The sequence below is a fragment of the Leucoraja erinacea genome, chromosome 16 (assembly GCF_028641065.1).
Source record: "Leucoraja erinacea ecotype New England chromosome 16, Leri_hhj_1, whole genome shotgun sequence".
NCBI lineage: Eukaryota > Metazoa > Chordata > Chondrichthyes > Rajiformes > Rajidae > Leucoraja > Leucoraja erinaceus.
Genome location: NC_073392.1, coordinates 26,634,341 through 26,659,804, shown reverse-complemented (window position 1 = coordinate 26,659,804; position 25,464 = coordinate 26,634,341). Strand labels below are relative to the sequence as shown.

The 25,464-nt window shown below is 49.8% G+C and overlaps 1 protein-coding gene across 1 annotated transcript in view; it reads right to left on the bottom strand.

The window, feature by feature from the left end:
• LOC129704688 (plexin-A1-like) overlaps positions 1-25,464 on the bottom strand; it is a 225,537-nt gene that overhangs the window by 166,957 nt on the left and 33,116 nt on the right. The window contains 1 exon segment of the mRNA XM_055647980.1: positions 5,914-7,177. Within this exon segment, the coding sequence (XP_055503955.1) occupies positions 5,914-7,065 (1,152 nt within the window). The 5' untranslated portion in view covers positions 7,066-7,177.

Here is a 25,464-nt window from a genome sequence, read left to right as displayed (position 1 = left end):
CCCACTTGCAAACGTACCAAGCCAGCAGTGTCGGGGCAATTAGTGTGATGTGTGAGGGGGTGGAGTAGTGGGCAGGTGGGTCACACAGTCGGGGACGTATAGGCATTAACGGCGCATTGGAAACCAATCAAGGGCAGCAGGTTCCATTGTTCACCGTCTGAATATTTATGAATGGGGATTGTACTCCGAGCCGTGGGGCGAGGGGGCGGGGGGGACGGGAGGGGGAGGGGTAGCTCCCTGACCCTCACCCACACAGCTGAATGGCTCTCTGTCCAACCTGTCGCCGGGTCCCATCTGCCAGCGGTGCAGGCGGCTAATGGCACGGCTGCAGCTGAGAGCAGCACACCCCTCGGCTAGTGGGCCTGCAGGGGAGCAGTGTACCAGGAGTGGGATTAGTGAGCGCCAGACCACCTTTCCCTCCACATATACAGATGCCATCTATCCCCCCCACCCCAGCCCTGGATCACGTCAGTTCAGCATCTCACTACTGAACAGATCATCCCATCAACGCAGAGAGCGACAGAGAGGGAGGGGGTAGAGAGGGATAGAGGGCAGAGAATGGAGGGGGCAGAGAATGGAGGGGGCAGAGAATGGAGGGGGCAGAGAATGGAGGGGGCAGAGAGGGGGACAGGAGGGTGGCGGAGAGAGACAGGCATGGAAATCGCTATCAAAACACGGAGGGGAAACAATTTCTTGGCAGCCGCGCACGTGCATGCGCACACACGCGAGGCTTCGGCCGTGGGCCGTGTGGACGGTAACATCGGGAGCTGACCTGGTTGGCGACCGACTCCAAGCTCCAGCAACAGCAGCTTCATCCGCCCCGAATCACGGGGCTTGAATCGGCCTGTTCGCGGGGGCTTTCATCGCCCGGCGGGGGCCTCAATATCGGGAGCCACAATCACCTCGATGCAGCAGTTTGATTTTAAGCCTTGCCGGGCGCTGAAAGGCCCAGCGAACTGGCCGATTCAGCCCTTAGATAAAATCCAGCCATAGAGAAGGAGAGGGGGGGGGGGGCAAAGAGGGGAGAGGGGAGGGGGGGGGGAGAGGGGAGAGGGGAGAGGGGAGAGGGGAGAGGGGAGAGAGAGGGGAGAGGGGAGAGGGGAGAGGGAGAGGGGAGAGGGGAGAGGGGAGAGGGGGAGGAGAGGGGAGAGGGGAGAGGGGAGAGGGGAGAGGGGAGAGGGGAGAGGGGAGAGGGGAGAGGGGAGAGGGGAGAGGGGAGAGGGGAGAGGGGAGAGGGGAGAGGGGAGGAGGGAGGGGGGGAGAGGGGAGAGGGGAGAGGGAGAAATATGCTAAATGTGGCTTCACCAATGTCTTGCTGGTGGGGGGTGGTGGGTCTATTTTTGAAGCAGTGGTTTGCGTGGGTAGATTGCCCTGTGTCTGGAAGGTGGTGTGCTGGGCCTATCTGTGGGGACCACCAACCAAGTCACATCCCCCGACCACACAGCGGGCTCGAGACATGAGATACCACCTCAGCTCGGTTATAAAAACATAGACCAAAGGCTCCGCATGGTCTTTTATAAAAACATAGACCAAAGGCCCCCCCCCCCCCCCTTGTTGGCCAATAATTAGAGAATAATTTTATGCAGCACCAATAATGGCTTAAGAGGCCATTAGATAGGTACCAGGGAAGTGCAGGGAAAAGAGAGATATGGATGACATACAGGCAGGCAGATGAGTTGAGATTAACGGTGGTAGAGTTGCTGCCTTACAGAGCCAGAGACTCAGGTTCGATCCTGACTACAGGTGCTGTCCGTGTGTACAGAAGTTCTCCGTGACCACATGGGTTTTCTCTGGGGGCTCCGCTTTCCTCCCACACTCCAAAGACGCACAGGTTTGTAGGTTATTTGGCTCTGGTATAATTGTTACAGGGTGATCGCTGGTCGGCGCAGACTCGATGGGCCGATCAATACTTGGTATCATATTCGGCGTAATCATTGTGGGCCGAAGGGCCTGTTTCCACGCTTTATCTCTAAACAAAAACGTACATGATCATCCATGCATTTGTGGGCTGAAGGGCCTGCTACCACACTGTATCCATAAACATATCTATCCATGATCATCATGCATTTGTGGGCCGTTTCCATGCTGCATCTCTGTAATCTGCACCTTTGAAGGTTTCTAAGAGTCGCCACCATCCTGCCGTCTCCCAAAGGGAGTCGAGCATTGAACGGCTCCAAATCCCGCTAATCCTCCAGCACACAATCTGCTGCAGAAATGCAACAGTGCAGTGAAGACGCCGCATCATTACTGCGCTTGGCTCCAACTGTGTCAGTGTTTCAATAAACACTGTGAAACAACAAATACAGCTGTACACATCGACTGGCAAAGCCATTACTAATGCATCAATAAATAATTGAGCCTACAATTAACTCGTTGATGACGCTAAAACTAATAGCCCTGGATTTGCCCAGACAGCGACTTTACCACGTTCCCCTGGCGAGGAGAATCGCAGGGGCGGCCAAGGTCAAGCAACAGCCCCATCCAAGACCACAAGGCATGACAAGAGTTGTGGACGCAGCCCAGACCATCACACAATCCAACCTCCCTTCCATTGACTCGATTTACACTTCACGCTGCCTCGGCAAGGCCAGCAACATAATCAAGGACCAGTCTCACCCCGGTCACTCCCTCTCCTCCACTCTCCCATCAGGCAAGATGTACAGAATGTGAAAACGCACACCTCCGGATTCTGGAACCGTTTCTCCCGGCAGGAGTGGGCCATTCAGCCCTTTGAGCCCGCACCGCCATTCAATACAATCATGGCTGATCATCCAAACATCATTACCCCGTTGCCTTGATTCCCTTAGCCCCAAGAGCTAAATCTAACTCTCCCTTGAAAACTTAGTTCATAACTTCATAAGTCATAGGAATAGAATTAGGCCATTTGGGCCATCAAGACTACTTCACCATTCATTCATGGCTGATCTATCTTTCCCTTCTAACCCCATTCTCCTGCCTTCTCCCCATAACCCCTGACACCCTTACTAACCAAGGATCTGTCTTGGTCTCCACAGCCATAAGCGGCAATGAATTCCACAGATTCACCACCCACTGACTAAAGAAACGCCTCCTCATTTCCTTTCTAAAGTTACATCCTTTTATTCTGAGGCTGTGGCCTCTGGTCCTGCACTCTCCCACGAGTGGAAACATCCTCTTCACATCCACTCTATCCAGGCCTTTCACTAAGTTTCATTGAGCTTCCCCACCTCATCCTTCTAAACTCCAGTGAGTACAGGGCCCAGTGCCGTCAAATGCTCATCATACGTTAGCCAATTCATCCCTGGGATAATTCCCGTAAACCTCCTCTGGACCCTCCCTAACGCCACCACATCCTTCCTCAGATATGGTCTTAGATATGTTGTTCAAGAGAGAGCTAGATAGGGCTCTTAAAGATAGCAAAGTCAGGGGATATGGGTAGAAGGCAGGAACGTGGTACCGATTGGGGATGATCAGCCATGATCACATTGAATGGTGGTGCTGGCTCAAAGGGCGAATGGCCTACTCCTGCACCTATTGTCTGTTGTCTAAAACAGCTCACAATACTCCCAACGCGGCCCGACCAGTGCCTTATAAAGCCTCAGCATTACATCGGTTTTTATGCTCTACTCCTCTTGAAATAAATGCTAACAGTGCATTAGGTGACATTTTGGGTCGGGACCCTTCTTCGGACTAGACACCACTCTATCTCTGTACACCAGGCTCCAGAACAGGGTATTGGTAGCAACGGTGCTAACAGTGAACACCACATCTTCCAGGGCTCAAGTCCAGGGTAACTCCACACAGCCCAGACCCATGTCTCATCACAGATGAACTCTGTAAGGATGTGAAAAACAATGCAAGCTAAGAAATCGACGCCAAAGATTGCAGACAGTCTGTGAGGCTGTAATAGCGTTGAAATACTTTGGTTATAAAGTTCACAAAAGTAGCAAAGATTAAAAAAAAAACACACAGGCTTGCTATCTGCCAAGGCTAGGGAACAACAAAGAACAGAGAACAGTACAGCACAGGAACAGGCCCTTCGGCCCACAATGTCTGTACCGAACATGATGCCGTTAAACTATTCTCACAGCCTGAAGAAAGGTCCCGACTCAAAACGACACCTATCCATGTTCTCCACAGATGCTTCCTTACCCGCTTAGTTACTCCAGCATTGTATCATTTTTTTGTAAACCAGCATCTGCAGTTCCTTGTTTTTTCTTCTAATCTTCTCTGCCTGCTCGTGATCCATATCCCTCCATATCCATGTGCCAATCTAAAAGCCTTTAAATATGTCCCTTATCCCTATCCAAAAGCCTCTTAAACGCCTACAGGTGCTGCCTGTACAGAGTTTTCACGTTCTCCCCGTGGGTTTTCCGAGTGCTCCGGTTTCCTCCCACATTCCAAAGACGCACAGGTGTGTGGGTTAATCGGAAATTGGAAGTTGTCCCTTGTATGTAAGATAGTGCTAATGTGCGGGGAACGCAGGTCAGCAAGGACTTGGTGGGCCGAAGGGCCTGTTTCTGCACTGTATCGCTGAAACAAAACTAATTTCACTGTGCGTTTACACTTAACACCCGTGACGATAAATCACCATTGGGCTTGGTAAATTAACACACACAGACAATCCGACGACAGGAATTTCCTCTATTCTACTCTAAACTCGAGCAACTCCCTGCATGTGATGCTTGCACAGTCATCTCATCACATCCTCTGACCATGAGTCATTTAAACATAATGCGTCAATATTCCTGAAGGATTGATATGGAGAATCTGTTTTCACCGTCGGAAAACATTTTGGAGGAATGTCGAATGGGATGTTGTTGAAAGCAGCCTAATGAGAATCATAGTTAAGGGGACATTTTACACTTCAAAGGCGCAGGGACAAATTATTGAACAAACACAAGTGGCGCAGCTGGTAGGCGCGCTGCCCCACAGTGCCAGAGACCAGGGTTCGATCCTCACCTCGGGTGCTGTCTGTGCCTGTGGAGTTTGCACGTTCGCCCTGTGACCGCGTGGGTTTCCTCCCACATCCCAAAGACGTGCAGGTTTGTAGGTTAATTAGCCCTCTGTAAATTGCCGCTGGTGTGTATAGGGAGTGGAAGAGAAAGTGGGATAATGTAGAATGAGTGCGAACGGGTGATCGATGGTCGGCGTGGACTCGATGGGCCGAAGGGCCTGTTTCCACGCCGTATCTCAAAACTAAACTAGTCTATTCTCCACCTGAACGCTGTAGAGAAGGATGAATGAAGCTCTCACCACTGTAATTAGGATGTTTGGGTTTGCCAAGGGGCAAAGTGCAAAGTTAAGGAAATGGGGTCACTAGCAAAAGGTTAACAAGGTTCAAAGGTCACATCTAGCTCTAGTTCGAGATTGCAAGAAATGGGAGAAATCATAGATGGGTGGTACAGGAGTAGAGTTGCTGTCTTACAGCACCAGGGAACAGAGTTCGATCCTGACTACGGGCGCTGTCTGTACAGATTTAGACTTTTTGACTACTTTACATGCTGAAACAGCCCCCTGGTCCCCCCTAGTCTATGCCAACCAGTGATCCCCATACACTAGCAGTATCCAACACGGGACAATTTTTTACTAAAGCCTATTAACCTACAAACCTGTATATCTTTCGAGTGTGGGAGAAGACTGGAGTACCCGGAGAAAACCCACAGGGAGAACATACAAGGTCCATACAGATGTCAGGATCGAACCCAGGTCTCGGGCGCTTTAAGATGTGCAGGTCTGTAAGCGAATTGGCTTCTGTAAATTGTGTAGTATAGTGTGAGTGTGCAGGGATCGCTGGTCGGCGCGGACTCCGTGGGTCAAAAGGGCCTGTTTGTGCGCTGTATCTCTAAACTAAACCAAACTGACCCGCATGTCTCTAAGGTGTGATAGGAATCCCATGTGGAATTTGGAAATTAGTCAAGGTCTGGTACTCACGGAATTAATGCAGGCCAGTTCCTTGTTGAGTAGCCATGGCAACGAGAGCTTCCCTTCCCCCTTGTAGCAGGATTGAATCCTCGCCTTTATCTTCTCCTTGATCTTCCTCAGGGTGAAAAGGCAAAGTGCCGACTCCTTGGGAGGCTTCACCCGGTTCTTCTGGCCCTGGGAGAAGACGGTGAAGAGGATGTCCTCTTTCTCCGAGATGCCCAGGGAGCGGGCGAGATACTTGCCCGGCTTGGCCAGGTAGGCATCCTGGATGAGACGGTACTCCACGCCATCCTTCAGGCAGCCGATGGGGAACTCCACGTAGGAGTAGAACTTGGGGTCGCCCACGCAGAGCCGGACGATCTTGGACGTGAAGAACTGCTCGCCGCTGGAATCCGGGGAGGTCAACTGGGTGTCGAGCTGGAGGGTGAGGTAGTAAACAAACTGCTCGCTACTAAAGCTGTAGATGTAGTAGATGTCAAAGGCGGGGAACTTGGACAGGGTGTCCGAGGGGATCTTCAGCTGGGAGGACACAAACTCGTCCTGGTAGACAAAGCCGAACATCTCCGCGTTCTCCTCGTTGACCATCAGCTTGCGGCTGGAGAGGGTGGGGAAGTACTCGGACTTACCGTCGATGGGGGTGCCGATGAAGAGCTTGTTGTTGGTGCCGTTGGGGCCGGCAATGATCACCCCCGACATAGTGGCAGCCTCGTTGACGCTGGAGAGGTAGTGCTCCTTGCGGTGGTGAGGCTCCCCGAGCTTGAAGAGGTCATCGAGACGCAGGAACTGGCAGATGCCCTGGAAGGCGCTCCCGCAGGCGATGAGCCGGTTCTGGGTGTAGTCGATGAGAAGGAGCTTGTTGACGTTGCGGGTGAGGGCCAGGGGGTGGGGGCAGGACTGCACGCTGGGTGGAGGGTAGCAGCGCTCGTTGTCATCCACCGGACCCGTCACGTGGGACCTCAGCAAGGTCAGGTTGCCCGCCAGCTTGTAGATCCTATCCACCGCTCCCACATAGACCACGCCCGTGCCCTGGTGGACCGCCAGGTGGGTCAGGCTGGTGTCCGAGATGTTGAAGGTGAGGAGGAGGGGACGGGCAGCGTTGACGGCGGCCACCACCGTCCACAGGTACGGAGCCCAGCAGACGCATCCACGCACCCACCTCATGGCTCGCTCCCCAGCCCGATCGGCCGCCGCACAAAGGAAGGATAGGCTGCAGGAACGCTCGCTCTTCCCTTCCTCATCTAGGGCATCCTCCCCGCAGCAGAGACGGCCACAGCTAGAAGCAGAGGAGAGACGAGTTAGAGGCGGATCACCAGGGGCAACACCCAGCCCACAACTAGGGCTCCCGAGACACAAGTTCAAACCTGACCTCTGGTGTTGGAGGGGTGGAGTGGAGGAGGGGTGGAGGGAGGAGAGAGGAGGAGGGGTGGAGGGGAGGGTGGAGGGTAGGGGTGGTGGAGGGTGGAGGGGAGGGGTGGAGGGGTGGAGGGAGGGGTGGAGGGGAGGGGTGGAGGAGAGGGGTGGAGGGGAGGGGTGGAGGGGAGGGGGGGAGGGTGGGGAGGGAGGGGTGGGGAGGGGGGGGGGGGGAAAGGGGGGGGGGGGGGGGGGGGGGAGGGGGGGAGGGGGGAGGGAGGGGTGGAGGAGGGAGGGGAGGGAGGAGGGGGGGAGGGGGGGGGGGTGGAGGGGGGGGGAGGGAGGGGTGGAGGGGTGGAGGGGAGGGGTGGGGGGAGGGGAGGAGGGAGGGGTGGAGGGGGGGTTGAGGAGGGGAGGGGTGGAGGGGAGGAGGAGGGGTTGAGGGGAGGGGGGGGGAGGGGAGGAGGGGGTAGGAGGGGGGGTGCACGATAAGCAGGGAATGGGGATATGGATCACGTGCAGGCAGACAGGATTAGTTTAACTTTGCACAGAGGGTGGTGGGTGCCTGGAACAATGCCAGGGGTGGTGGTGGTGGAAATAGATATGATGATGATGTTTAAAGGCTGTAAGGGCTTCTGCAAATTGCCCCTCTTGTTCGGGGACTAGGAGAATCTGTGGGTATTGACAATATGAAGAGAATAAAGTTGAGATTATATTAGCGTAGGCTTATTAAAAAGAATAAAGCTCCTATTCATTTAGCAAGGGAGAAAGGAGTTTGTACATTCTCCCTGTGACCGTGTGGGTTTTCCCCGGGTGCTCCAGTGTCCACCCACATTCCAAAGACGTACAGGTTTGTAGATTCATTGACCTCTGTAAATTGCCCCCTAGTGTGTAGCGAATGGATGCAAAAGTTGGGTAATTCATGCGAGCGGGTTATCGATGGTCGGTGTGGACTCGATGGGCTGAAGGGCCTGTTTCCATGCTGTCTCTCTCTCTCTCTTTCTTTCCCTCCGGTTTCTTGTTCTAAGTAACTTCTAATTTATATTATCAGAGATCTGATTCATTTGTCAAGAGAGAAAAGGAGATTGCATGTTCTCCCTGTGACTGCTGTATCTCTAAATATGTGTCATAGTCATGTAGCATGGAAACAGGTCCATTGGCCCAACTTGCCCTCACCGACTAACATCACCCATCTACACTAGTCCTACCTGCCTGCATTTGGCCCATATCCCTCTGAACCGGTCCTATCCATGTACCTAAATGTTTAAATGTTTCCTAAACGTTGCGATAGTCTCTGCCTCCATTACCTCTGCTTACAGCTCGTTCCACACACCCACCACCCTTTGTGCAAAAAAGTTACCCATGCGTGATAATTAGAGACACTCTCTCCCCCCCCCCCCCACTCCCCCCCCCCCCCAACCCCCCCCCCCCCCCCCCCCCCCCCCCCACCCCCCCCCCCCCCCCCCCCCCCCCCCCCCCCCCTCCCTACCTTAAACTAATGTCCTCTGGTACTCAATTCCCCTACTCTGGGCAAGAGACTTTGCCCGATCTATTCCTCTCATTATTTTACACACCTCTATAAGATCACCCCTCATCCTCCTACGCTCCAAGGAATAAAGTCACAGCCTGCCCAACCTCTCCCTACAGCTCAGACCCTCGAGTCCTGACAACATCCTCGTAAATCTTCTCTGCACCCTTTCCAGCTTGACAAGGTGTTTCCTATGTGGAGGAGTGATGTTGAGAGGAACAAAGGGCTGGAGGAGGTTAGAGCGATAGAGAGGGTCAAAGTCATTTGCGGGCATCTTGGCAGGCAGACAAGTCAAGGGGAATTAGCATTACGAGTCGGTGATCACTACACATTGTGAAGCACACACATGTAGCAGGTTGATGGATGAAGCCCGATCCTGCATCAATCCTCGTCGACGTTCTATAAATAATCACATTTATTTCCGGTCAAGGAAGCAGATGAGAACCAGGCTTGCCCAAGGGACTGAGAGGCAATGTCACGGCAACACTCAATAAAAATCGAGCCCAGAGTTCACTGCAGAGCAAGGCAGAGTCAAATTCTGCTGCCGCTGCACTTCAGGAGAAATCTCCGTCTCCCAGCTATCGGTAAGAACGAGAAGCTTCCAAGAATGGGGGAGCTCGCAAATTTTTTCTCGTCTCTAGTTTCAATTTAGGAGAATTTTAAACTGCGACCTCTTCCCACGAAAAAAAAATTGCAGAGAGTTGTAGATGTAGCCCAGTCCATCACACAGACTAGATCCAAAAAGTCACCCATTTGTGTCCTCCAGAGATCCCGCAGAATTACTCCAGCACCCCGCCTTTATTGTCACATGTTTGCGGCGCCTCCGGAAGGTTTGATTGGATAGCACGCAATTGAAAAGCTTTGCATCGTATCTCAGGTGGACGTGACAATAATAAACTTTGACCCCTGCTGAATTGACCTGAAGTCAAGAGGAATTGGTGGTTGACCCAAAGTACTGGAGTAACTCAGCGGGTCAGGCAGCAATCCCTGGGGAACATGGATAGGTGGCGTTTCCGGTCGAGGGGGGGGGCGAGATAAAGAGCTGGTGGCGAGACAATCAGGGCCGGCCACAAATGACCACAGGCAGGTCGGTGCCTGGAAGGTCCATTGTTGGCTGGGGAAGGTGTGATCTCAAGTGAAACAATGTGGAGAACTGTGCAACTGGGAAAATGGTTAGAGAGGAGGTTGGCGAGGGGTGCGGGGGGGGGCAAGGAGGGAGAGTTGAGGGGAGTATAAATTGAAGTTACTTAAAATTAGAGAATTCAATGTTCGTACCGCTGGGTTATAAGATGCCCGAGCAAAATATGAGGTGCTGTTCCTTCAATTTGCTTGTGGCCTCACTCTGGCATTAGAGGAGGCCCGGGACAGAAAGGTCAATCTGGGAATAGGTGGGGGAGTTTAAATGGTTAGCAACCGGGCGAACCAGCAGGCCTCGGCAGACCGAGCATGTGTTCAGCAAAATGGGTTGCCGAGTATAGGTTTGGTCTTGCCGATGTACAAGAGCCCACATTGGCAACACTGGACACTACAGGTGAGGTTAGAGGAAGTATATTCAGGTCAGCATCATTTATTGGAGACACAAAGAACAGCCGGTGCTGGAACCTTGAGCACAAAGAGGTCCTTCTGCAGTTGTACAGGGCCCTGGTGAGACCACACCTGGTCTCCTAATTTGAGGAAGGACATTCTTGCTATTGAGGGAGTGCAGCATAGGTTCACAAGGTTAATTCCCGGGATGGCGGGACTGTCATATGATGAAAGAATGGAGCGACTGAGCTTGTATTCACTGGAATTTAGAAGGTTGAGAGGGGATGAGAAGGGAAACAGGCTGGTCAGCCCAACTTGCCCACACTAACCAACATGCCCTATTCTACTCAACCCGAAAAGTCACCCTTTCCTCTCCAGAGATGCTGCCTGTTCCGCTGAGTTACTCCAGCATTTTGTGTTTGCCCCATCTACACTAGTCCCACCTGCCTGCTGTTTAGCTCACCTCCCTCTAAACCTGTCCAATGCACGGAGTTCGTGGATGTCTCGTAGCGGCTCGTACGAGTAAAAAGTAACAGTTTTTTTCATCGCGAGTATTTTCTACTCGTGGACATTTTTCAGTGTTGAAAAAAACGTCACGAGTTTACCGGATTTCCCGAGTACCTACCGTTACTCGTACGAGCCGCTACGGGACATCCACGAATTCCTACGGACCTGCTACGTACATTGTACGAGTTTGAATCAGGGGAAAATTACTCTTGAATTACCTGGTGCAGTGGGACAGGCCCTTAAATGTTTCTTAAACGTTGCAATAGTACCTGCCTCAACCACCTCATCTGGCAGCTCGCTCCTTACACCCACCACTCTTTGTGTGAAAAAATTGCCCCTCAGGTTCCTATTAAAGCTTTCGACCCTCACCTTAAAACAATGCCCTCGGGTTCTATTTTCCCCTACTCTGGGCAAGAGAATCTGTGTCTATCCAATCTATTCCTCTCATGTCTCTCCACTGTGTAACAGTAACAGGACCCATCACAGTCCCCTCTCCCTCTTAAACATATTCCATGTTTGGCCAGGTGCCCAAGAGGACAATTGGCTTTGACAACATTAGGAAAATATTGGAGATTAAACTGGCCGGCAGTATGCTGTTCTATTGATCTGCCTCCCAACAGCCAGATCTCCAGCAACCAGCAGGGGCATTAAACCAACCATCAAAAGGTTCATATAAATAATTGAGAGAGGGAAGGCTTTTGAAATCAACCCATTTTTAAGCGAGGGTGGAGAAACAAGGAACCGCAGATGCTGGTTTATAAAAAAACACAAAGACAAAAAACAAAGCGATGGAGTCACTCAGCGGGTCATGAAGCATCTCTGGAGGACATGGGTAGGTGACGTTTTGGGTCGGATTAGGAGAAGCAAATGTAAGATTGGCATTTAAGAGGATTTGGGACAGGCACATGGAGATGCAGGGAATGGACAAATAGGCATCACTTGCAGCAATGGAAATCAGTTAATCTTGGCTTCATGGTCGGCATATATGTACAATGTTGGCCGAATGTCCTGTTATTGTGCTTTGCTGTTCTATGTTCTGATTGTGCGGAGGAGTTGCTAACTGCAGCCTTCAGCCTAGTGGGGCAGGACAAAGCCTGGTGGATTATAGATACAGGCAGGGGGGGGTTTAAGATGGGCAGATGAATTCAGAGGACGTTAATGCGGATGATCCTGATGTGATCGGGTCTGTGGAGAGTTTGATGGCTCTGGGCTTCTATTCGCTGGAGTTTAGAAGAATGGGGGGGGTCTCATTGAAACCTACCGAATAATGAAAGGCCTGGATAAGAGTGGATGCAGAGAGGACATGTCTGCTGGTGGTAGAGTCGAGGACGAGAGGGCACAACCTCAGAAATAGAGGACGTACCTTTAGAAAGGAGATGGAGGAATTTCATCTTGGAGTCAGAGGGTGGTGAATCTGTGGAATTCGTTGTCATTGGGTATTTTTTTTTTAAAGCAGAGATTGACAGGCTCTTGACTAGTAAGGGAACGTCAAACATTATGGAGAGAAGGCAGGAGTTGAGTGGAAATATAGATCAGCCATGATTGAATGGCGGAGAAGACTCGATGGACCGGATAGACTAATTCTGCTCCAGCATCTTACGGTCGGATAAAGGCCAGGCATGAAAAGTAAAAAGATGTGAGATAAGGATTGTCCAATAATAACATTTAGAGACACTCGGACAGATACATGGATAGGAAAGGTTTAGAGTGAGATGGGCCTAACGGGACTAGCTGAGATGGGACATCTTGGTCAGCATGTACAAGTTGGGCGGAAGGGCCTGTTTCCGCGCTGTCTTGCTCTATAACAATGGGGAGGCAACTATCTTTGAATCTGGTAGCTTCATTAGCAGAACTTCCTAATTTTCCCATGAGCTGTTTGCCAGAAAGGTCTACAGTCAACTAGTTTGCCACTGTGATTCTGGAGTCAAGGATTGCAGCCAGGATTGTCTTGACAGAGGATTGAACGAGTAGTGGATCAGGATAAAGAGCCAGATGACCTCCTCCTGCTCCTTAGGGATCTCATGGTCACAACAGGGCCAAGGACAACTAATTTTCACCCTCAAGAACATCAGTCAACCGGATATTTAGTTTAACTCAGCGGGACAGGCAGCATCTCTGGAGAGAAGGAATGGGATGATGTTTCGGGTCAAGACCATTCTTCAGGCTGATGTCAAGGGAGTGGGCGGGACAGAGATAGAATGTCGTCAGAGACAGTAAGACTGGTGGGAGAACTGGGAAGGGGGAGGGGATAGAGGGAGAAAGCAAGGGCTATCTGAAGTTAGAGAAGTCAATGTTGCTGCCTGTCCCGCTGACTTACTCCAGCATTTTGTGTCTACCTTCGATTTAAACCAGGAGTTCTTTCTCCACATAGATATTTAGTTTAGTTTAGAGATACAGCATGCAAACAGGCCCTTTGGCCCACGCCGACCAGCAAATCCTCCGTATTAACACTATCCTACACACACTAGGGACATGTTTTACATTTACCAAGCCAATTAACCTACAAACCTGTACATCTTTGGAGTGTAGGGGGAACCGAAGATCTTGGAGAAAACCCACGTGGTGACGGGGAAAACGCACAAACTGCGTACAGACGGCACCTGTAGTCGGGGTCGAACCCGGGTCTCCAGTGCTGCTAGTGCTATAAAGCAGCAACTCTACCGCTGCGCCACCGTATATCAAAATATAATTTTGCTTAAACAAAAGCATTTTTGATTATAAATTCAACTTGAAATAGTCATAGAGGGACATAAAAGTCATACAGCGTGGAAACAGGCCCTTCACCCCAATCTGTCCATGCCAACCAAGATGCCCCATCTACATCAGTCGCACCAGCCCACTATCGGCCCAAGTCCCTCTAAACCTTTCCTCTCCATGTACTTATCCAAGTGTCTATTAAATGTTGTTATAGTACCTGCCTCAACAACCTCGTTCCATATACGACCGCCTTGTGTGTGAAAAAGTTGCCTCTCAGATTCCTCTCTCACCTCTGTCTCTTGATTCCCCTACTCTGTGTAAAAGGCTCTGTGCATTCACTCTATCTATTCCATTCATGATTTTATACACCTCTGTGAGATCACCCTCAGCCTCCTGCGCTCCAAGGAATAAAGCCCTAACCTGCCCAACCTCTCCCGTTAGCTCAAGCCCACAAGTCCTGGCAACATTTCAAGTTCAGCAGTGGCTGCACTATTTGATTCCCGTTTATCTAACAAATTGTTTTCCTAGTAGCGACGGTGGGATTCGAACACATCTCCAGACAATTTATCCAGGTGTCTGGATCTTGAATCCAGTAACAAAGCTTCAGTGGCAACATGCCAGTAATTATATGAATACCTGCTCGTACAAATCGCTGGCTGCACAGCAAGATAAGGAAGTTACAAATGTGCAAAGATTCTTGGTTTAATTAGTAGGGACATGGACAGGGACGGCACGGTGGTGCAGTGGTAGAGTTCCTGCCTCACAGCGCCAGAGACCCGGGTTCGATCCTGACCACGGGTGCTGTCTGTGTGGAGTTTGTACGTTCTCCCTGTGACTACGTGGGTTTTCTCCGGTTGCTCCAATTTTCGCCCGCGTCCCAAAGACGTACATGTTTGTAGGTTAATTAATTGGCCTCTGTAAATTGCTCCTAGTGTGTAAGGAGTGGATGAGAAAGTGGGATAACATAGATCTAGTGTGACTGGGTGATCGATGGTCTGTGTGGACTCGGTGGGCCGAAGAGCCTGCTTCCATGTTGTATCTTTTAATCAAGTCGAAAGGCTACAACAGGCCACAAATCACAGACAATTATTCACTTCAAGAAGATAATAATTAAATGCCCATTGGGGTCGTACTAGGAAGATAAACAATGTTCCAGATCTGCCCCCCCCCCCCCCCCCCTCCCAGAGAACGGTGGTGGTGAGTGATTTTGTACCCAGTTCCTCAATAAGTAGTAGGTTGCAAATCACACCACCCTCTCATTGGCAGCTCCTTGCTATCCAGGACTTACTTCAAATTGCCAACCCTCTCTCTCCTAGAATTAATAGACTTGAGATACAGGGGGGAAACAGGCCCTTCCACCCACCGAGTCCACGCCAACTAACATACGCTAGCACTATCCCACACACTGGGGACAATTTGTAAGTGTACAAAAGCCAATTAAGCTACAAACCTGCACATCTTTGGGGTGTGGGAGGAAACCGGAGCACCCGGAGAAAACCAACGCAGTCACAGGGAGAAGGTAGACAGTGCAGACAGCAACCGTAGTCAGGATTGAACCCGGTCACTGGCGCTGTGAGGATGAAACTCTACTGCTACGCCACTTTGCCGCCCAAACAGGTGAATAGGAAATAGGTTGGTGTTGGTGTGCAGACTAGGGAATGATACATTTATAAAAGGGGGCGGCACAGTTGTAGAGTTGCTGCTTACAGCGCCAGAGACACGGGTTCAATCCTGACTACGGGTGCTGTCTGTGTGAAGATTGTCCCTTCTACCTGTGACCACGTGGGTTTTCTCCGGGTGCACTGGTTTCCTCCCACACTGCAAAGACGTACAGGTTTGTAGGTTAATTGGCTTCAGTAGAATTGTAAATGGTCCCCAGTGTGTAGGATAGTGGTAGTGTACAGGGTGATCGCTGGTCGGTGTGGACTCTGGGCCGAAGGGCTTGTTTCCGCACTGTATCTCTAAAGCCTAATATTTACGTCTCATTTATTCTCCTTTTAGATTTCTATTGTTCCAAAGAAAGCAACTGCAATGTTGGCAATTTTTCCACATGACTAAACTTCCCCAAGCCTGGCATTACCATCGATGATCTCGAGTGCAGTCACATCCTTTCTGCGGTGACAACAACTGTTTCAGCTGTGACATAACTTCTCATGGAGTCCCCCAGCTGTATAGCCTGGAAACAGGCCCTTCGGCCCAACTGGCCCCTGCTGGCTAGTCTCCTTTACCTGCATTTGGCCCATATCCCTCTGAACCCTCCGCATCCATCGATCTGTCCAAATGTTGTTTAAAAGTCGTAATGGTAGTTTGCTTCTATAGTTGCCTCTGGCAGCACAGTGGCGCTGCGGTAGAGTTACTCTCCCCGTCCCATTAGGAAACCTGAACAGAAACCTCTGGAGACTTTGCGCCCCACCCAAGGTTTCCGTGCAGTTCCCGGAGGTTTTTGTCAGTCTCCCTACCTGCTTCCACTACCTGCAACTTCCAGCAACCACCTGTAACCTCCGGGAACCCAACGGAAACCGAGGGTCTCCAATGAGCTAGATAGTAGCTCAGGACAGCTCTCTGGTTGTTGGTAGGATGGTTCAGCAGACTTTACAGAATTGTGCAACACATTCAGAAATAGCTCTCTTGTCAATTATGTCACCAGGTCGCGAGTACAGGCTGTGCCCATTGCTCGAGGCGAGGAAGTGAGATCTCATTCACGTCACCACATCCACCAGACCCTGCGAGCCAAATCTTAGAAGACGCCACCTTACATCAATGGGCGAGACCAAGCGCAGACTCAGCAATCATTTCGCCAAACATTTGCGCTCGGTCTGCCAAAACCTGCTGGATCTCCCAGTTGCCAACCATTTTAACTCCCCTTCCCATTCCTACACTGTACTGGGCCTCCTCCATTGCCAGCAGGAGACCACTCACAAACTGGAGGAACAGCAGCTCATATTGGGGTGGTAGATCGCAACGTTCACGACGAATGCAATCAACCCGGCGTGCAACAATCAAATAAGATCAAATAGAACAAGTTGTCCTCTAACTTTAGCCTGTACACGCCATACGCAAGAAGAAGAAGAAGAGCACCTCATATTCCGCTTGGGTAGCTTACAACCCAACAGTATGAATATTGAATTGTCCGTTTTTAACCTACAAACACTTCCCTTCCCCCCTTCCCAATACATTTCTCTTCCCCCCTTCCCAATGTCTCCCGCAATTCCACCCACTTTCCTTTCCACCCATTTCCTTCCTCCAGCTTCACATTTCACACCCCTTCTCTCTGTATCTCACAGCCTTTATTCTCTTTTCATCTCTAGCCTTGGTCCACCCATCTGCCAATCAAACCCCTTCTCACCTGTATCCACCTATCACTTAGAATGTGGCCACAAGGAACTGCAGATGCTGGTTCACAAAAATAAAATGGTCAAAGTCCTGGATTAACCCAGCGGGTCAGGCAGCATCTCTGGAGAACATGGAGACTTGACATTTTGGGTCACGAACCTACGTCAGAAGAAAATTCCTGACCCAAAATGTCACCTATCCATGTTCTCCGGAGATGCTGCCTGACCGGCTGAACTACTCCAGCACTTTGTGGGGTTTTGTTTTTGTAATCCAGCATCTGTCGTTCCTTGTGTAAGAAGGAACTGTAGATGCTAGTTTAAACCGAAGATAGACACAAAAAGCTGGAGTAACTGAGCGGGTCAGGAAGCATCTCTGACGAGAAGGAATGGGCGACGTTTTGGGCCGAAACTGAAGAAGGGTCTCGACCCGAAACGTCACCCATTCCTTCTCTCCAGAGATGCTGCCTGTCCCGCTGAGTTACTCCAAAACGAATAGACATTTTTGTGTCTATCTGTAGTTCCTTGTTTATCTCTGAAGTCAGTCCCACTGCACCATCTGTGGTTACGTCATACAATCATTGAGATTAGGAAGAGTTACTAACAGAATGTTCTTTACTGAAGGACATCTTACCCAAACAGTCAGTGGCGTATCGTACAATAATCTTCCAAAGGTCACACTGTGTTACATACAGTTCTTAAAGTTACACTGCCAGGATGTTGTGCCTTTTCTAATCCCATGTGCTCCTCCAGCCCATTCTCCTCACCAATACTTGGAGTATTGAGTGCAGTTCTGGTTGTCCCATTACAGGAAGGATGTGGTGGCTTAGGAGAAGGTGCAGAGGTGGTTTTCCAGAATTCTGCCTGGATTAAAGAGTTGCAGCAACAGGGAGAAGTTGGACTTCCTATTTAACGTTGAGGTTGAGAGGAGTACATATAATTATGACGGGCAAATGAGTAGAGGAAAGACTCATGTTGAGGGTGGTGGATATGTGCAACAAACGGCCAGAGGGGGTAGATCAGGCAGGAGTTGTTGCCTTACGGTGTCAGAAACTCGGGTTCGATCCTGACCACGGGGGCTGTCTGTACAGAGTTTGTACGATCTCCCCATGATCGCGTGGGTTTTCTCCATGTGCTCTGCATTCCTCCCACACTCCAAAGATGTACAGGCCTCTAGGTTAATTGGCTTTGGTAAAGACTGTAAATTGTCCCTAGTGTGTAGGATAGTGTTAGTGTATGGGGTGATCGCTGGTCGGCGCAGACTCTTTGTACTGAAGGGCATGTTTCCACGCTGTATCTCTAAACTAAACTACGGTAAGATACATGGATGGGTAGAGTAGAGGGGCATGGGCCAAATGCAGCCAGGTAGGGCATCTTGGTCGGCACAGGCAAGTTGGGCCGAAGGGCCCGTTTCCCTGCTGTAGGACTCTTATGACTGCTTCCAACATCAAGTCCCCTCCGAGTTGAGATGAGATACTCTGTCCGGCTCCCAGCCATTTTGGACATCTTTTTCATCCCAATCTGCAACATCATTTGGACAGTTACATGGATAGGACGGGGTTGGAGGGAAATGGCCCAAATGCAGACAGGTGGGACTAGGGTAGATGGGGAATGCTAGTTGGTGTGGGCAAGTGGGGCTGAAGGGCCTGTTGCCACACTGTACGAATCTATCACCAAACACACATGCTTCATTCCCCATACACACACGGACAAAAAAACTCCACAAACAAGCAGAAAAAGAGAATGTCAGAGGTTCAACTGCATTAGGGCCTAATTGATAGATGTTTGTGGCTTTTGCATGACATGTACATCAAGCTAACAAGAGAGTCTCCACTAATGGAGCTGTCATTAACACAGAGGCATAGTCGAAAAGGCTTGTGCACTGGGTACAGGCCAGTCAAGTGTTTACCAAATCATTTATTGTCAGAATGTTAACAGTGTACTTAATAAAAGGAAATCAGCGAGTGCTGGGTTCAAATCCTGACAGATCCACTGGAAACAGACAGAGGGAGAAACACAACACTCATTTTTCAATGTAAATTTAAACACACAAACTCCTCCAGCCTCAATGCACTCCCTTCAGGGTCTTGATTCGAGGGTCCCAGATTTCCACACCAAACCAGTGCCTTCAGCTGCCTGCCTCCACCAGCTTTGGGAATTCTCTCCCTCTTCCCTCCTTTACAAGCCTGAACAAAGATCCCTGTCCCAAAACGTCACCTATCTGTGTTCTCCAGAGATGCTGCCTGACCCGCTGAGTTACTCCAGCACTTTTGTATTCTACGCAAGATTGCAACATCTGACTGAAGAATTGTCACAACCCAAAATATCACCTATCGATCTTCTCCAGAGATACAGCCTGATCCGCCGAGTCACTCCAGCACTCGTGGCTTTAAAAAAAAAAAATAGATGTGCCTTTTTAAAAAAAAAAGGCATCTTTGATTTATTGAAAGATACAGCATGAAAACAGACCCTTCAGCCCACCGGTTCCATGCCGACCATCGATCACCCTCTATTCTCTCTAGTTCTATGTTATCCCTCTTTCTCATCCACTCCCTACAACACTAGGAGGCAATTTACAGAGGCCAATTAATACCCGTCCCACTTAGGAGACCTAAACAGCAACCTCAGGTGACCTTGCCCGCGACCCAAAAAAATAAATCAAGGCCGAGGAGATCAGCAACCTCCTACCACCTCCCACGCAAATGTTGAAAACCTTCCTCGACTATGAAGAAAGCTGGTTTCGACTGCGACAAAAAAATTATCGAATTTTAAAACAGCAACCTATTTTTAGTCGAGGCCGGTTTTAAACATGATGAAAAAATAGCAGCAACCTAGATGATGCCTCGACCATGCGGAAACCTCTTTCGACCCTTAGGGAGAGTGACCAAAACCTCCGGTGGCCTCGTGGAAACCTTGGGTGGAAGGCAAGGTCACCAGAGGTTGCTGTTGAGGTCTCCTAAGTGGGACAGGGGCTTTACTCACCTACCCACACCTCTTTTGAAAGTGGGAAGACTTGGGTGAAGACATTCATTGTTCTCCCCACCACTCCCTCTGCAACCAATTGAAAACCTGCCCAATTTCCAATCCCGGAAACCTTAACTCTGTCTCTCTTTCCACTGCAGACTATCATTCTCTTTATAGTATTTTTAAATCATTGCTGCTGCCTGACCCAAATATCACCAGTGTGCTTAATAGGAACTTGCAGGGTGACTTTTTTTTTACAGGGCGGTGGTTGTATGGAACTAACTGCCAGAGGTGGTAGTTGTGGCGGATGTGGCAAGAAACATTTGGACAGGTACATGGATAGGATATGTTTGTAGGGTTGGGGCCAAACATAAGCAGGTATGATTAGTGTAAATGGGGTATGTTGGGCGGTGTGGGCATGTTGAGCGGAAGGGCCCGTTTCCACTCTATGAGTACAGAAGGTTGGAGTCCACAGAAATCATCACGCTCGGATCATGTGCAAAAGAACATCTGAACTGATGTGAATCTTTAACTGTGTGGAAGTAACATGCTATCTTGCACAGGAATGCAGATGCACCGTAGAAGGCAGATTGTCGAGCTGCATCACAGTTTGGTTCGGGGAACAGCTCTGCCCAACCCACTCCATCACACACAGACCAGACTCCCCACCATCGACTCCCATCTACACCTCACGCTGTCTCAGGAAAGCAGCCAACATGATTAAAGACTTGTCCCGGTCCCACCCCGTTCATTCCTTCTTCTCCCCGCTCCCGTCCAGCAAAAGGTACAGAAGCTTGAAAGTGCGCACCATCAGACTCAGGAACGGCTTCTTCCACTGGAAGCTTCCGAATAGCCCTTCCATTAGCTAGGGTACTGTCCGATTCACCACCATCCCATTACGGACATTGGACTTTGTCTCTGGAACTGATGCTCTACAATGCTGAGAACTATATTCTGCACTCTGTATCTTCCCCCTTGCTCTACCTATTGAACTTAAGTTTGACTTCATTGTATTCATGTGTAATATTTTCTGATTTGTTTATATAGCATGCAAAATAAAGCTTTTCATGCCTTGGCACACGTGCCAACAATACACTTAAACTTAATGTCATATGAAGTCAGGTTATAAAATCTGTGCATGTTTTGTGTACGGGTTTAGGTTCATTATTGTCACGTGTACCGAGGTACACTACCCACATTTTGTTAGCCCTTGATGTCTCCTCCCCTTCCTTAGCCCTCGATCTGTCTCCTCCCATCCCCCAGCCCTCGGGCTCCTCCTCCTCCTCCCTTTTTCCTTCCTACTCCCCGCCACCCCCTATCAGTCTGAAGAAGGGTTTCGGCCCGAAACGTTACCTATCTCCTTCGCTCCATAGATGCTGCTGCACCCGCTGAGTTTCTCCAGCATTTTTTGTGTACCCACATACAATGGGTCAGGTTTAGATTTATTAAGGTCATGTGTACTGAGGTGCAGTGAAAAGCTTTGCTTTGCATGGGGCTATCCAAATAGATCAGATAATACTATACATGAATAGAACCAAGTCAAACTCGAGTACAATAGGCAGGGCACAAGGGAAGGTGCAGAGCAAACATTCTATAGCGAGCAAGATAGATCACTCGACGAAAAAGACGTAGTACGGTCATGGGCAGATTCATGGGTAATTTTCGGCCCTATTTCCATATCCGGCTTCCGCCTCCGCACCAAAGATCCCATAGCGGAGCAAAGATACTAGTGCGGAGACGGAAACCGGTTACGGAAACATCCTCGTAAAAATAAAAGTTCTTTGGTAAAAATCTTCTCCTCATTTTCAGAACTATAATTTATTAACACAAACTGTTCCCCCACAACGTCGATTACACTGCGAGAGGGATAACCAAAGTCGGGTCGGGATTACTGAAATGGCCGACGTTCCTGCTCCGTTGCGTACTACACCTCAGCCCATTGGGTTTAGCAGGAGTGGACTATCTTGCTCGCTATAGGATCTTTGGTGCAGAGTGCAGAATAAAGTATGTCTTTGAAACCAGAAAAACAACAATGAACAGGAAGCAGACAGAGCAATTGGCATGGAGCCAGGGAGAAGTTATGGTCATGACAACACCACACACATTGACACTGGAATATCCTTAACAACAGCTGTAGATGTGCCAGAAGTGGAAACACTTGCAAAACCAGTTAAACCACCAAACCAGAACAGCCACATAAGCATGCAGGGAGGAACTGCAAATGCCCCTTTATACCGAAGATCGACACAACATTCTTTGCCACAGAAGGCTGTGGAGTCAGAGTCAATGGATATTTTAAAGGCAGAGATAGATAAATTCTCGATTAGTACGAGTGCCAGGGGTTGTGGGGAGAAGGCAGGAGAATGTGGTTGAGAGGAGAAGAGATATCAGCCAGAGTTGACTTGATGGGCCGAATGGCCTAATTCTGCTCACTTATAACCTTATGAAAGTGCTGGAGTAACTCAGCAGGTCAGACATCATCTCTGGAGAAAAAAGACGGGTGACGTTTCGGGTCGGTAGCCTTCTTCAGACTTTGATGAAGGTTCAGACTCAGAAGAAAGGTCACGACCCGAAACATCACCTTTCCATTTCCTCCAGAGTTGCTGCCTGAGCCGCTGAGTTACTCCAGCATTTTGTGTCTAAGCCACACATACAAGGCAGCATGAAGAGCAGGTCAGAAACCAGCTCTCTCCACATTCCAGACGTCCCACTTCCCACTTTCCCACAGTTGTGGAAAACTCAGCTGGCTTGTGTGGAGTTTATCTCAAACACCTCTCATTGGCGAGGCACCAATGGCGCAGCGGTAGAGTTGCTGCCTCACCGCGCCAGAGACCCGGGATCAATCCTGACCTCGGGTGCTGGCTGTACGGAGTTTCCCTGCTCTCCCTGTGACCGCGTGGGTTTCCTCCGGGTGCTCCGGTTTCCCACCAAAGGCGTGCGGGTGTGTAGTTTAACTGGCCTCCGTAAATTGCTCCAAGTATTTTTTTTGAGATACAGCGTGGGAACAGGCCCTTCAGCCCACAACGACCAGCGATCACCTACACACTATGTCTACCCTACACACTAGAGACAACTTTCAAGAGAGAGTTAGATTTAGTTCTTAGGGCTAAAGGAATCAAGGAATATGAGGGGGAAAAAAGCAGGAACACGGTACTGCTTTTAGATGATCAGCCATGATCATGTTGAATGGCGGTGCTGGTTCGAAGGGCCGAATGGCCTACTACTGCAAACATTTTTTTCCCCTAATTTACAGAAGCCAGTTAGCCCTTAAACCTGTACGTCTTTGGAGTGTGGGAGGAAACCAGACCACCAGGAGCAAACCCACGTGGTCACAGGGAGAATGTACAAACTCTAATCAGACAGCATCCGTAGTCAGGATCGAAGCTGGGTCTCTTCCACCGTGCCACCCCCATTAAATGCTGGTCCCATTAATGTGCTTTCTTTAACAGAACTAGGTGCTACCCACATGCAAGATTAGAGTATTCCTCTTTAGAGCATATCAGTGCGAGTCGGTATTGATTTTTCTGCTGAAACTCATTGCAGAAAATAAACAGGGTTAAGCCGGGTCAAGACGGATGTCATATTACACGCTGATCCAGATAGGAAAGGCTTTGAGATACAAATAGACATTACTTGACCTTTGTCCGCCCCCCCCCCCACACATCTCCATGGCCCATATGACCAAGCGAGATCTCAGTGGCTCTGTGGGCGATGGGGATTATCCAAGACAGGAGAGGTCACACAGGACATTCTCATCCTGCATCCAAAACCAATCCAACATAGAGGGATGGAGGATATGGTGAAAGGGTCACGGTCACAGTCGGTGCCCCTGGAACACAAAGATGACCATGCGACAAGAGGAGAGAAAAAAGGATTGTCGGTTGGCAGGAACTGCTCCGGTGCATCGAGTGTGCGGGCAAACCAAGACACAGCAAACTAAAAAGACTATACATTCGCCCTATCTAGTTCTCTCATGATTTTGTTCACCTCCATTCCTGAGCCTCTTGCACTCGAGGGAACAAAGTCCAAGCCAGCCCAACCTCTCTCCTTATAGCTCAGTCCTGGTAAAATCCTCGTAAATTAAGGGCAGCACAGTGGAGCAGCGGTCGAGTTGCTGCCTTACAGCGCCAGAGACAAGGGATTAATTCTGACTACGGTTGCCGTCTGTATGGAGTTTGTACGTTGTCTCTGTAACCCGTGCGTTTTCTCCGGGTGCCCCGGATTCCCCCCACATTCCAAAGACGGGCGGGTTTGGAGGTTAATTGGCTTCTGTAAATTGCCGCTAGTGTGTAGGACAGTGTATGAGGTGATCGCTGGACGCTGTGGACTCAGTAGGTCAAACGGCCTGTTTCTGCACCGTATCACTAAACTAAACCTTCTCTGCACCCTTACCATTCTAAAAACCTCATTCAGGAGTCAGGTTATGGTTAAAAAACAGTGTCGCTGACACTACAGTTTGCGGTACAAAGAGATGGAGGACGAGAAATCAGCTATATGTCCTGATGGATCTACAGGTGGCATAAGCTCTTCCTTAAACTGATTTGGAGAGAAGTTTACAAAACACTGCAGGGATTTAGTCCAAGGATGCCATTACTAGTCAGCAGCTCACAATCGGCAGAGGATAGAGTGATGTTTCTTACAGATCAAACATTACACCAGCATCTGCCAACTTGTCAATCTGCTTCGACTGGCTTTGTTAACAGAGGGAGTGTTTGGCTGGTGAGTTTTCTGTGCTGCTGTTGCCAAGAAATCTCAAAGACCGACCCAAACCTTATGTGTCAAACAAGCAAAGTGCTGGAGTAACATGGAAAACTGGAACTGACCCTTGAAATGTCTGTGCCGAACAAGATGCCACGACCAACTCTTACCTGCCTGCACATAATCCATATACATGCGCCTCTTAAATACCACTTCCGTATCTGCCTCCACCACGTCCCTTATCAGCATGTCCCAGCCCCCACCACCCCCTGTCTAAAAAAAAACTTGCCCCTCACATTTCCTTTAAATTTGCCCCTCTCAACTTGGAAACATAGAACTTAAAGCCATCCCCTAATATTTGATATATCCTTCAAGGGGGGGAAAAGGCTCGGACTGTCTATGCCTTTCCTCATTTTATAGACTCCTATCAGGTCTCCCCTCATCCTCTGACATTCTAGAGAAAACAAGAAGTCATAGAGTCACAGCCTGGAAACAGGCCCTTCGGCCCAACATGTCCCATCTAATCCCAATTGCCAGCGTATGTATGGCCCATATCCCTCTAAACCAGTCCTATCCATGTACCTGTCTAATTGCTTCTTAAATGTTGGGATAGGCCCGGCCTCAGGTACCTCCTCCTCCTCATTCCATACAGCCATCACCCTATGTGTAAAAAAGCCATCCCTCAGATTCCTATAAAACCTTTCAGCCTTCACCTTAAACCTACGCACCCCGTTTCTTGATTCTCCAACTCTGGGCAAGAGATTGTGCTCCCCCCCCTCCCCCATCTATTCCTCTCATGATTTCGAACGCCTCTATAAGATCACCCCTCATCTGGGTGAGAGTTGGGGGATTGGGCAATGGGGGGAGGGCTAGAGAGAAAGAGAGTCTACCCCAGAGAGGGAGGGACCCTCATGGTTAGCAGGACAACATCAGGTCTCCCCTCGTCCTCTGGGGGGGGGGGGA